This window comes from Ruditapes philippinarum, unplaced genomic scaffold (genome assembly GCF_026571515.1).
Source record: "Ruditapes philippinarum isolate M1 unplaced genomic scaffold, ASM2657151v2 ctg1593_1_1_1_1, whole genome shotgun sequence".
NCBI classification, from domain to species: domain Eukaryota; kingdom Metazoa; phylum Mollusca; class Bivalvia; order Venerida; family Veneridae; genus Ruditapes; species Ruditapes philippinarum.
Genome location: NW_026854843.1, coordinates 267,724 through 282,257, shown reverse-complemented (window position 1 = coordinate 282,257; position 14,534 = coordinate 267,724). Strand labels below are relative to the sequence as shown.

General features: G+C 31.5%; 1 protein-coding gene across 2 annotated transcripts in view; it reads right to left on the bottom strand.

Moving 5' to 3' along the window:
* Window positions 1-14,534, bottom strand: part of LOC132741260 (AT-rich interactive domain-containing protein 3C-like) — a 36,330-nt gene that overhangs the window by 20,451 nt on the left and 1,345 nt on the right. For both annotated transcript variants that reach the window (XM_060729391.1, XM_060729390.1), the window contains exons 2-3: window positions 13,788-14,336; window positions 6,838-6,910 (exon numbers count right to left, since the gene is read on the bottom strand). In XM_060729391.1, coding sequence (XP_060585374.1) covers window positions 6,838-6,910; window positions 13,788-14,336 — 622 coding nt within the window. The remainder of the gene's footprint in view (window positions 1-6,837; window positions 6,911-13,787; window positions 14,337-14,534) is intronic.

Below are 14,534 nucleotides of genomic sequence, written 5' to 3'. Positions count from 1 at the left end.
CGGGTACTTAACATGTCAACAACTCCACGTGCGCAGCCAATAATTCCGCATTAGTTTCTTCACGGTTAATTGAAGTTGCCGCAAAGAGATTTGTACGAATAAAATTCTAATCACTGGCAATGAATATTTGGTCAGGAGTTAACTTCTGTCAAAAAAGACGAACTGGTTTATCGGAAATTGATAGGGAGGGCTATTGGGAAGGCGTCAGATTTGTCAAAAGCGAGGCTGTCACAACGCTCATTGGTTGACAGTGATGCACATATCCAATACTGCCTGCAAACTTATCATTGGATATACACACTGAATATTTATAGCAAATTAATTCAAGCTCATTCAGAAAAAAGACTTCTTGTAGTTTAAGCAAATGTTTTTATGAATAGAAGCTGAGCATGTCAGCGCGGCCGGGCACGCGTTTATAAATAACTGGTCCAGCTAAATTATTCGTCTGAAAACATCAAAATCAAGGTACCTCTAAAGCATATACATTTGTACAGCTATGATTTAAATTTTTTATATTGTCATCAAATAACAAATATAAATCTGCAATTTTAACATCCATTATTCATCCTTGCGTATTAATATATAATTTTTTCTCCCTCTGTGTTTTTCAGCTCAAATATTGGATAACAATAAATTATCCGTATCAAAAACAGGCTTTGAATATTGTCTTCCGCCTGCAAACAAAGGCTATATTTGATTGATAAAGGTCGCTCTTTTACAAACTCATTTTGCCATAATAAACTTGTATTATTTCATATTGAAATGATATCAGTTTCAGTGAATGAAAAGAGTATTTCAAAACTGTTCATTACGAGTGATTTATCACGTTAAAGATAATCTCGCGAGATAGTATCCCGTATCAAGTGTAAATGATAAAACTACATATTGCAATCGACTTTAAATTGATTTTAAGGGTACAAAAACAAACGGCTACGAATCAAATTGGTATTATTTAACCAATTAATGTCCATTTCTCATTCCCTTTGAGAGATTTATTCGCATTACTGCATTCAAACCTAGGATAAAGTTATGCTCCGGAATTGATAATTTTGTCTTCAATTTAACTCAATTGCTTGGAGAGCTTTTTTTCCTCTCCTATTTTTGCTTTTGATTCTTTTATTAATTATTTTGTAATTGCCATTGAATGGCGATTTAGTTATCAACATAATACTGGTTGTTTTATTGAATTAAACACTCGTCAATTTGTACACTTAATGAAGCACGTTTGAGGTGGCTTTCAAACCATTTTACACAAGCAAAAAATCTGCTTGGAAGTCTTTTGCCCTGTTCCAATGCATTAGAAACAGGCAAATGCAATAAAAGTGTGGTTTACAACCGGGCATCCATCTACATTATTGTTTAACCGTTTTTCTAAACAATTAATTTTGTATCAACATTTAAAGAGTGAAGCTCTTTTTGGGGGGAACAAAAACAAAACAAAAAACACATACAACAACAACTAAACAACAGAATCGTTCTGTTCAACCACAACTGGTATAGTAAACATTGATTGTTTGTTGCCATCATTTCTCGGTGTCATGTTAGTTAATTTCATCAAGACATTCAACCATTTCGCTTTCGTAAGACATCATTTTATTTAAAGCTGCCGTCTATTTTAAGAATTTGCCGCCATTTTTTTCTTCACCTCGAGACTATTCTTTTTTTCTGCGTTCAAGGAAAAAAATCCCAAAATTAACAAGATACATTCAAAGCACTTCCCCCACAATGATAAACGATGCACAGAAAGGATGTTCTTGTAATGGAAATGCGTTTCTCAATAGGTTTTATGTATCTGAAGTAGATTAAATGAACCCTCCATTAAATAGAAGACGTTTGTAGCAGTGTAATTTCTGTAAATGCTACTGAAATTATTTTTCCTTCAATTCCAAATCAGTTTCATATGTGAGTAAATATAGTTTAGAATTTATCCTAAGATTCCATTAAATTAAATTCCATTAGGACCTCTTTCGTTTTGGCAGATGTCAATTCTTTCGAATATATGTATCTTAAATGCGTGTTCTTGTGTATCTAAATTCCTTCACTTAATTGAATAAAATCTAAGTTTTAATAATGTTTATTATTTAGTACGGCCCAGCTCTAATGTTCTTAAGTGGAAGCCACGGGTCGGTTAAGATTTTATGTTTTATTTCACCAAATTCCCGGTGCATACTCTCGAGATCACGGCATATGGTTTCCAACAAACATATGAAATCTTAAGATATCCATAAATCCAAAATAAATATTCAACATCATTTTAATTATGACAGTTGCTGTTTTTATATACCCACGGCGTTCAGCGCGGAATTAATTGGTTCCAAACGTCATGGAACTCTTCAATGAGGAGTATAGAAAGTGCTGTTGACGGGTTATGGTTTTAAATCTCGGAATGGTTCCACATTCATCAAATATGTCACGACGCCTCGTACGATCTTCATTAATACAGCATAAAGAAAATTGGCTGGCAGACAATGCCTGTGTATAAACACTCTTGGAATAATCCTTTGTAAAAACAATGAAACATCATGTCTAGAAATTTACAATTATCAGCTCCTGAAAACCTTATGGATGGAAATATTTTTATTGAAATGAAAAAAAAAGCGTTTCAATAATGATTATAAATTTTACACTATGTTGATAAAAAAAAGTTGCCAAAAACAAAAAAGGTGTATTGTGAAATTTTAATTTGTTCGTAATTGAATAAAAAAGAAGATAAATTCTGTATTAAATATTTAAAACCCTAAATGAGTAACGAATGTTTTTTGTTTTGTTTTTTTCATCTAAGATATCATGGCAAGTAAGTCTAACATTCAAGACGTAAAAATGGACATTCTGGGGTATAAAGGTAAATTCTGAAAATACGGCCACCGGTTCCTTGTTTTAAACAAAATGAAATTAAATTGATCGGAAATAAAGAATAACCGAAAGCACTGTAAGTTCTGTAACTATAGTGTAGTCTAAATGTACTGATGTTTTTCTTTCCTCTATCAGCAACCATTGAAACAATACGCCGTTTGTTCTACCACCTATTCGACAGGTGCCGATATATGAATTACATTTTCTTTTTGATTTGTGTAGATATCACTTGAAATTAATGGCAAAAATCTACAATAAAATATCATTTCTCTAAAATTAATCTGACGTATAATTAATGCGCAAAGCACTCTTCCAGGAAGTGAAATCATATGCCAACTGCACGCCGAAATCTTGAGTTTTAATCTAATTATGTGGCAGACGCAGGATGATGAAATTCCGATCTCCGAATCTCCGTTTCTCGTGCATTCCTGTGTTCATCGTAGTCATTCTTTTTCTTACATTAAATATCAAGTTTCCAGATATGATTAGTGAAATTTCGATTTGTATGGAAGCGTAACGCGGAACATTCTTTCCGTCATTACTTCCCGATGATGGCTTTGAAAAGCGTTAAGAACAGGTCCATGCCGAAAAGCGTTTGACGTATTGGTATATTCACGTGATTCCGTTCACGTGCTTCAAGCAGTCTCATGAAAGCGTTTGATTTGGGATATAAAAATATGCCGTTAACGGATCATTAAAGCATTTGACTTATGATGCTAAGATACGCACGTGCTTTGGTTAACGCGCTTTGATCAGTTTTTTGAAAGCATTTGATTATTAATATAAAATCATGCGCTATAAACAGGTCAATAAAACGTTTGACATTATTATTGAAAATATTCACGTTCTTTCATTCGCGTGCTTTTTATCAGTGTCATGGAAGCGTTTGATTTTGAATACAAAATCGTGCTTAATATTGACGTCACTGTATTTTCAAGCGTTTCGTTGTCGCGCTTAAGAACTGTTCAAATCGACCAATCTGTTGATAACGAATTACATCTTTTTTTCTGTGCCTAGGTTGGCATAGTTTGACATCAAATGTTATTAGAATTCATTTTTTTTTTCAGTAACATTTCTTTTTTGCGTTTCCAAACGAGTTCTGTAATGTTTTCTGCACGTTAATTTCGGGTTTTTCCAGCACATCCAATCAGACGCTTTCCCACCATATGTTTCCGATAGGCATTGTATCCTTATGGAAGTTTCGCTATTTATTTAACAAAAATAGTCTGGTTTAAACTAAAGATGGGGGAAATCATTGATATTAAGATTAAGCATTTTTAATGGGATTTTCTGTCTTATTTTAAAGGGTAATGCAACTTTTTTACATTCTATCTGTCTATACTATTGAACTATTAAATTATTTCACAGTTAAAAGATAAAGACCTAATGTTTATCATAGACGATAATATTTCTTTGTAAAATGTTTAAATTTTCATACAATGTGTCAATGCCCCTGTTAAAGTGTATATAAAATATCTTATCTATATATCAATCAAATATCCATCATCCAATGTAAATAAAACAGATACTGTATTAAAACCTAAAGCCATGATACGTTTCCTTTCATCAGCGTATCTCTTACCATAATCACTGAATCATTCCGAATATTTCCAGCAAATCTCAAATCAAAAGTTACATTAATTCTTCGCTTATATCGCATTGTCTTTCAAAGAAATAAACAAATTTTGAATTTATGAGCGCGCCGATGATTTATCGCGGAAAACCCACCCTTTTGGCCGTGTGGGGGCCGATCCTATCGCCCATCATTGTTTTAATATCTATATAATCTAAGGGCTATCTTTCGTCATAATCTGGCAAATATCTAAATCAACGTATTAACTTCCAGCTTCACGGTGTATTTGTTAGTTTCAACTGACATCTCGTTTCATTCTTAATCCGGCAAGTATCAGGCAATATTAGTGATAAGGAACTTGATGACGGCTATAAAGATTCCATAAAGATTGGGTCAGATCGTTCTTCTGTATCAAAAAAGCGCCTGTCAACTTTCCACGTGAAATCTCGTTACCGATTTACGAGAATGTATGAGAAATAAAAGAATTTTCCTATTCTGATCTATCAAGATATGGGGCTTATAAGCCATCATGGTATTATTGTGTTGACTGGGTATAAGTTCCTTCGATGGAAACCAATAATTAAATATCTCATGGCAAACTTAACCGTGTGATAATTGTATCGACATCAAGCATATGGACACAAAGTGACCTATGGAATAATTTTCTTTGCCCGGTGCATGGTTGTTGTTGTTTTCCACTTCAAGATTTAATTCTATTTTTCTTATAAATCATTATTTATTTGCACTTTTTAGTTAATTTTGTTGTTCTATAGTTAATTTGTGTGTTTTTAATGAAACCCATGCGTATTAATATTAATAGTTTAACGCATGCATGTCATGTCATTGCTTAAAATTGACTTATCAGTTAATTTTAGAGCATGTTTGTCAATGTAATACACAAACTATTATTTTTTTCAATGCAAAAAGGTTGACATTAACCCAATATTATTGACTATGTCTTCTTTCTTTTGCAGATTCTTCCTGTGTAGCCAAATCAATGGTGTTTGATTCCGTTCTTTTAATAATAAATGATATATAACATTTATAACGTCTGGAAATATTAATTAAGCGCTAAGTTATGAGGTTTTAGGGGTAGTAATATTTTAAATAGACAAAATAGTTCCAATTTTTTTGCCTTTGATATATTTATAGCCGATAATGATTGCATTATTTTTAGAGTCTAGTGGAACTAATTCTCAACACGGGGTGTACCTCTGCAGCAACAGTGATGGGTTGACGATTTTTGTTATCGGCATGATCGGAAATAAGGCAGTTTGATTTGCAATTTCGACACATTTTTCCCCTAAGTTTGTGTTTTGTGTTTTTTTTTTCCTTCTCTAAACAAATGATAACCAAAAAATATCAAATAAGAGTATTGAATCACTGTACTCTTTGAAGACCGAGACAATAAATCGTATCAACAGAGTATAATGGGCCATGGCTCGTTGCCTCAATTACTTAATATTTAATACCGTCGGGGATAAGGCGCCGGGCTGGTCACATGTCGCTACTACTAAAAGACGACTGAGACCTGTATAAAGTTAATTTAGATGATGTTATTTCTTAATATGCTTTTAATATCACTTATCAATTTAAGTGGGTAGTTATCCATTCAGGAGAAAACAAGGTGCAATTGTAATTTTCTACGCTGTTAAATCGATTAATCACTCAATTACAATTGCGGATTGATATTTAATTCTTATGACTGATCAAAGCGGAGAGAAAATAGTTCGGGTTGGTGGCTTAAAGTTAAGATGTTTGGGTGAGTTTACCTCAAAGAAGCCTTTTATTCTTTATTCATTAAGCTATGTGTAGGTTTGTTTTTGTGTGTGAAATGCTTAATAATGAGTTGAACAAAATGTAGGTGGCTTATGATGAAATTAATGTCTTGCTGGCGAAATTTACCATACCGGAAGGATCATGCAATAGTGTTGCGGTTTTCTTCAGTATAGAACTCTGGTGTCGCAGTTTTAGAATATAGAAAGTGAATTTTTCACTAATAAGTCTAAAACATGTCCAGGAACGCATGACGAAGTTAGTATTGTGACTATCAAACGATAAAAATGTATGTATAAATCCACATAGCTATTAAAACATTTTATCAAAATCTTTGTTTTGTAAAATGAAAGATGTTATCAAACTTTTGATTACATGTTTCAGTCACAAAAGATACTTAGCAACCAAGGGGGGAAGGAGTCTAGTAGGTTTGCATAGGCGGAACTATAGATGGTCATTGAAACGGGGGTTGAATGAGGAGTCATGCATTTGTTGCTTAAACCAATCGGAACACCTCGCCGATTTATCGTAATCATCTCGGAGGTCCTTATCCGAAGTTTGAATGAAATGACCGAAAAGTTGCAAATGGGGCTAAAATGGTTTATTTAAGTCTAGTGTAAAAGATATGTACATACCTCGTTTCTGCATAAACTGGAAAAGATCGTCAAGAAATTCTTTCCTCTTAGGATCATCACTGATTTCGTACAACTGTAATAAACCAAAAACAACATAAATAAAATACACGAAATATCATTTATATGTTCAAAAACAATTACATGTATACTTTAAAAAATAGTAATATCTAATGCCAATATTGATCCTGACGAAGGGGGTCAGGTTGATATAAATTCAAAATGATGTTCTAGTCGAAAGGAATTAAATTCTGAAATAAAACCCAAAAATAGTTTTAATTTTATATACGTGTATTTTCTATGGCTATGCGATTGAACTTAATTGATTTGAAAACTTTGGTACCAATAGATCTACATGGTATATAAACATTTTTAGGATGCTTAAATTTACTGTTCTTGTATGTTTGGCAAGTCATGTTAATATTCAAGTGCCTTTAATAGAAACTTAATTGGAAATATGAATATAAATGGAATAACTTTTTGAAATGTTTACTATTCTTGTATGTTTAATTTAGCTTGTTATTTTCCAATTGTCTTCATTGGAAAGCTTAATTGTAAAAATGGAATAACTTTTTGAAACGTTAACTATTCTTGTATGCTTCACAAGCATGCATATTTTCCAATTCCCTTTATTAGAAATAAATTGTCAAAAATGGAATAACATTTTGAATCGTTAACTATTCTTGTATGCTTTACAAGCATGCATATTTTCCAATTCCCTTTATTGGAAACTAAATTGTAAAAAAAATGGAATAACTTTTTGAAACATTTATTTTTCTTGTATTATTTGCAAGCTTGATATTTTCCCATTGTCTTTATTAGAAATTTAATTGTAAAAATGGAATAACTTTTTTGAAGCAGACGAACGTGCAAGTGCACTTGTGTCAAAAAAGGACGATCCAAATATAACACATTCAAACTTGAAAATTGTAAAATAAATCTTCCATGAATGGGCTAGTTTGTCAATAACAGATAAATTTGAAGGCCGACTTCTTTTTTTAAAAGTACAGACATATATTCAAATAATTTGAAATTAATCACGCTATAAAATTCTGATTAAATATCAATTATGTATTCGGTTACATTCTTACCACTTCACTATCTTAGAGGTTACGATTTCAACAAAACGAATTAATTTGATAAAATTTTTGAACACCCATTACGACTTGTATGCTGTTAAAAAGATTGCGAGAGATAGTAAAAATAAAGATCCAAGGTTTTGATGGGGTTGAATTTCAATTTATCTGACAGATGAAAAAAATTAAGAAAGCTTTTTTAATATTTGTCGGTAGGACATGAGGGCTATCGAATTTCTGAAAAATATCAATATTTGGATTAAGATACAAATTATGTTTATGTAGGTAAATAAGTACATTTATAAAGAACTATATATACATATGGATTAAAATGATATGATACTACCCCTAATTAACCGCTGTTTATAAACAACTGTTATTTTGAAAGAAATATTTCATTACATTTCAAGTCTTTAATTGATTGTTTGATTGATTGAATGAATGGGAAAATTGATGATTTTGTGAGTATATTCCTAATTATGACAATCGTTTTACAGTTCCATGTTCTTTATTCTTGTCTGTATTGAACTGACATTAGCATGGGCCTTACAAACATATCAACAAATACATGTACATGTATATATTTTTATGTCTTTTATTAAACTCGCGTCTTATCAATGTACTTTGAAATAAAGCCTGATTTCGGATACGATCAAAATTCAACCAATAGAACAGATAGAGCCGATGTTAATTGTATTTAATCTCAACAAATGATTGGAATCGAACGTGTTAACTACGATATACCCGCGATTAGACCAAAACAACAAAAACAACAAGATATTTAAAAGATAAAATTTAAATTAACAGGTCTATGTTTTTTTATCATTATAATGATTATATCCATTGTGCCTCGTTTCTTATGTCATATCTACCATTGAGACGGGTTCTCGAGTTATGAATCTTCCTAATTCATCGCGTTAAATCTTTAAAAATCATTAAATCATTGTCTTTAATCAACGAGCGGCCATCTTGAGGTACCCGTTAATGATTAATTATTGTATTTAATCATGTTTGTAGATTCTGATCTAACGTGACGACGGGTTGTCTGACAGATAGGTGATTTATTTCTTGTTGTATTGTCACCCCGTACACATCATTTTGATCGCGACATCTTTTGCAATCTGCATGTCAACCGCCAACACCCCTCCCCGCACCAAACCCTGCCCAGTTTTTGCTTTATGCACTATTAAACACTTTTCTATTATATTTTGTTTTATGTATCGTTTTAATTAGTTTATGGCGTTATTAAATTATTTTGTATTTTGTTCAAAGTTGGTTATATGGAACGCGATTTCTGTCCATTGAATTTTGGAACTATCAAAACCGACTATAATATTACAAAATTAGGTTCTGTATTTAGTACAGTCCCAAATTGATGACATCGACAAAATAAAACAACAAAAATAACAAAAACATAAAAGCAGAAAAAGACCTGGAAAAAGAACACCTTAACATCAAAGACACGTCTTTGCTTAGAAAGACCCCTTTTTACAGATAAAAATCACCTTTGTACGTACAGAAACAAGATGGTTAATGAATAAGTGTTTCGTGTTAAACATATTTAATTAAGAAATAGATTTACAAATATTGTGTAACGATGATTATGTATAACAATGAATTAAATTTGAATTATATTTGAACTTTATATTTGCTGCGATGAAATATGAAATATATCATTCACTGTATATCATTCATTTTATTTTTGTATTTCATTTCAGAAATAAAAAAGGAGAATAACCTGTATACACTTGGTCTGTTTTTCTGGGTATGATAATATCAATTTTATGTCACATTTGATAATAATGATAATTATTTTATTGTACTAAATAAAGACAGTATGGCTGCCATGACAACACCTCTTAATGTCACGTGAACAATAGATGTTTTATTGTTTAATATAACATGGCAGTAATTCTGCTTTATAACGTGTTTTACGAACTGTTTAATGCCCATTATGTATTGAAAGTTCATTAATAATCGAACATATGTCATCAGTATAAATATTATTAACTGCCCGTTTTGAAGTCATAAATTGAAGCTTGTACATGATGTAAGTAAAGATAAACATTGACACCTTTGGCTGCCGGACATGTATCTATGTTGTTATTAATTTATTCTTCACGTGAACATGACAGACGAAATCTTAATCAAAATATGATGCAAGTCGGACTTGTCCAATCTGCCGCCAAGACCGTCTGCAAGATTACTAAATGGTCTGCCTCGTGACGTAATATTCTTGAAGAACAAGTCAACTAATTACAGGTCTTTGGAAAATTGAGGCTTAGTACTGAACAACAACAACAACATCAAAAGTTTTCAGGATGCGCTTTCCTCCGGTCCCCGGGAGATATGTCGCTGTAATCATTTCTACCGTAACCCGTAATGAGATTTTTAAAGATTATCTAACAAGTTTAAAGGGGACGGGACGTATGCCATACTTCAATCGAGGAAACGACAATACGTTTTAAATCATTTAAATTTTTAGCATTTTGAAAGACATCTTTATTTATTTTTAAGTTCCAAATAGAATTTTTCTATGATATGAATATAATCATCGGATCACTAAACGCTTGCATTTTTTTACACAGTAAAGTTTTTTTCATTATTGAATTGAAATTATTCAAAGAGAGAAAAATATTATCTTTGATAAATTTAAATGGCTCTTGAATGGCATCCGAAATGAAAAAGCAATTCACCGGCTTTGAAGTGTCAGTTTATTTACAACAAATAAAAATACATGTAACGGCACGCGACATGAGTAAACAATTCCCGCAAATTGTTTAGAGACGTCATTTCCTGAATAAATCGCGCGCTCGCTCTGTACAAATGCGTATTTTATAGTTACTGTCGGTCTCCATTGATTTGTAATTCATTGACTTTTATAGGGACAAGAGTCTTATATTGTTTGATATAAATGTCGGACAAATAAAACTTAACAAGGCGTAAATGGTTTCACACTGTAATAAATTGTAAATCGATTTTGATACAATTTTATGTAAATGGTCATTATTCGGTCCCGCTTATGAACCAACATTTTCATTTAGCACCAAGTATAGAATGACGCCTTATACCGGAAATAAAACGAACTCTATATAATAACACCTATTAGACTAAAACCTATAAAATCTAACAATAAATTGATGAAAATTTGTTTTAAATCAATGATTTGAACCAATTAACAAATGCGAGTCAATTGGGTAAGATTGGGGGCATTTTTCTATCTCCAACATCGGAGAGGTGTTTGACTGGCAGATGGTAGTCTAGAAAAGAACCCAAAGAAAATTAACTATTGATTTGTGATGTCAAATTACTCGCGATATGTCTTTTTAATACTTTTTTTTTCAATAAAAGATGTCTGGATAGTTTTGTTTTTGTTTTTGCTCAAGCGGGGGAAAACAATCCAAAACAATCGTCTGCAACATTTATAAGAAATGCATAGTTTCGACAATAAATAAATAAATGAATAAAAGAATAATAATAATAAAAATAAATTTATGAATTCTATAAAATATATGAGCATTTTTTTTTTATAGTTTTCATTATTCTTTTCTTTTGTATGTCACAATGGCACAATGGCGTAGGAGTTCCACCTAACTGTGTTGCATGAAAACTCCGCGAGGCATGGCCGTCACGCGCTATAGATTCTCGCGGCGCGTTCCTCTTTTGACGTCAACTATTATCATTATGGAATAACCTACTAAACGCACTATTCTTCACAATAGAAGTACATCAAAAAACTACTTGGTGCATTTCACAAATGTATTATGCATTAGTGGCATTTTTGTCTGCACAAATGGTTAATATGTTGTGCAGAAAATACGTTTTTTTTAATCAACATGTAGAATCCGCGTCCGTCACATCCTGTAAAGAATGGCTGAATAATTAATAGTAACTTAATTGTACACGAGAGTCATTTTTTTTGCTTATAAATTGAGCATAAGTACTATTGATATCTCTTGGCGCGGGTTTGTTCTGTATGGCCAAAAATAGAAATCGAACAGTCGTCGAGTTCAATGTAGTGCATTTATTTTTGTATTCCCATTGTATTAATTGTGATAAAATGAATTTAAAGTGATATAAAAGTCAATAGTTTATTTATTTATTTATTTATTTATTTATTTATTTATTTATTTATTTATTTATTTATTTATTTATTTATTTATTTATTTATTTATGACGTCACATTCAATTTTGTGACGGTCTTTTTTTATTTCATGACATGGATTGAATAACTTCTTTCAGAATCCTATTCAATAATTGCAAAAGTTCATTTTACAATGTTAATATTTTATACATGCACCGTTTATCAAGCTGATTGAAAATTGATTAATATAATATAATCGTTATTTAATTATATGGGGATAAAAAATAATTTTACTTGAAGTAAAACATAAGAAATAATATTTTTATAAAAAATAAACTCATCTTTTAAAAATATAATTTTAATGGAAACCTTTATCGTGCACTGTTTAAAGAATCGCGTATAAGTTTGTCATAGTTTATGGTACAGAATTACTTATTTCGAGTGATAAAAATCTCCTCCCAAAAAAACAACTGAATTTTATTAAAGTATTTTAAAAGTTTGTAAATCACTTAAGCAGTATATGTGTATATTTAAACCTACTTATTGTACAAATAAAAATAAATCTATTAAAATTCACTGTAGTTTAGAGAAGAAGAAAAAAAAGAAGAGAAATTGGGAGAGAGAAAAAAAGGGAATTTCTCGAGGGCTTTTAGCTTGTTGGAAATATGTATCAATTTATTTAATGATACCAGTGTATGCTTGCGCATTGTAGTGTATGATATTAGGTGATATAACTAACCATTAATAGTGCATTTTATTTCCAAAATTACGATTTTTCTTTACCGATAATATAGATGAAAAGGGTAATCATAACTTATAGTAATGTATTTTAATTATAAAATAAGGTATTTGATATGCTTATTGGGATGTGTGTTATCTACAAATCACATTATATATTAATATATATAAAACTTAAAATTGCAATATATTTTATATATAATATATATATATATGTATAAAAATAAACGAGGGGTACATTATCATAATCCATGCTTCACGTGGCTGGTAATCCGCAGTTAATCTGTTCATCTACTATCTCTATATACCACACTATTTTATCAGTATCTCTCACCATCCGTTCATGCAGATTTTGATAAGCAGAATTCAGATTTTTTTTTGAAGTTTGACAGAATCCAGAAAAACCTTGTCAAATTTTATCAGATTAATCATAATTTTAGAATTAAGGCGTATTGTTTGAACGATTTTCCTTTCCGACGAGTTAACATGATTAACAGTTTAAAAGGTAAAGTGATGCTGGAAAAAGATGATATAGTTATAAAACTGATGATGACGAGGACGATGATGAGGATGATGATGGCGATGATGATGATAATAGTGATCTTAAGGAAAATACAGTATGACGGTCAGTTATATTTAGAATAATAATCAACAAATCATCAAATATAACAAGTTTTGATGCAACAAACAGAGATGATGATGATAATGATGATGATGATAAAGAATATATTGATCTTAAAAATAATACACTATAGCAACGGTCAGTTATTATACTAAAATTTAGAATAATAACTAATAATCAAAGATAGTCCTGGTGCATCAAAGATATTGTTACCAACATAACATTACCAGTAGTAAAAGCACCCTGTTTCCATTATAGTTCTTAACATGAACTATAGGTCGTGATCTTTCACAAATTTACTACCTTTTGTAATTGAACCAAAATGTGCAATGCATTTCTTTACATGCAGTTTTCAAAACCAATTTACTCAAAATCGTATTTTTTAAACAGATCAATAAGGAAAAAGTCAGGCTATATGTGCAAAAGTTCATACCTGTTTGAATTGTTCTTCGAATGTCCAGTGGTGGGAAGGTCCATCTCCGAGGGGTGGAGTCGTGGAGGTGGTACTCTCAGGGGTCTGAGACCTGGGATAACCTGCTGTAGCCGCTGACATGGCTGCCAGGTAGGCAGGGTGATTGTAAATGTTTATTGCTGGGGATGTGTACCCCTTTAACACGTTTTCTCTCAATGTTTTGTAATCCTCACGCTCTCGTTCAAGTTTTTCTCTTTCACTTTTATTCACTCTTAGGTCCTGCCCTAAATCTTGGTCCATTATTTTATCCGAATGTCGGAATTCCCGAATTCTGTTCAGGTCATTGTGTTTTCTCATGTGTGATAACACATCTTCGTGTGCTTTTAACTCACGTTCAATTTCGAGTCTTTCTTCCTTTTCTTGCATTTTAAGTTTTTCATATAGTTCGCGGTCTGAGGGATCGAGTTTATCAATTTTATCAATCGATACGTCACTGACGTGGTCAACGCCGTTTTCACTGACGTTAGCGTCCGACTCCATGCTTCGGTCATGCGGTCGATCTCCGCTGGACTGCAAAAAAATGAGACAAATCAGTTAATTTGTTGCGACATAAATAATTCTAGTTTTTCTATCAATAACCAATATATGATGTAACTAACAAAATCAGTTCATTATACGAATAATTTATAGCAATATGAAGGTCACATGTTTAACGTTTTATTCCTATTGATATCAAATTACTTTTAGAATTCATATAAATATTTTAGT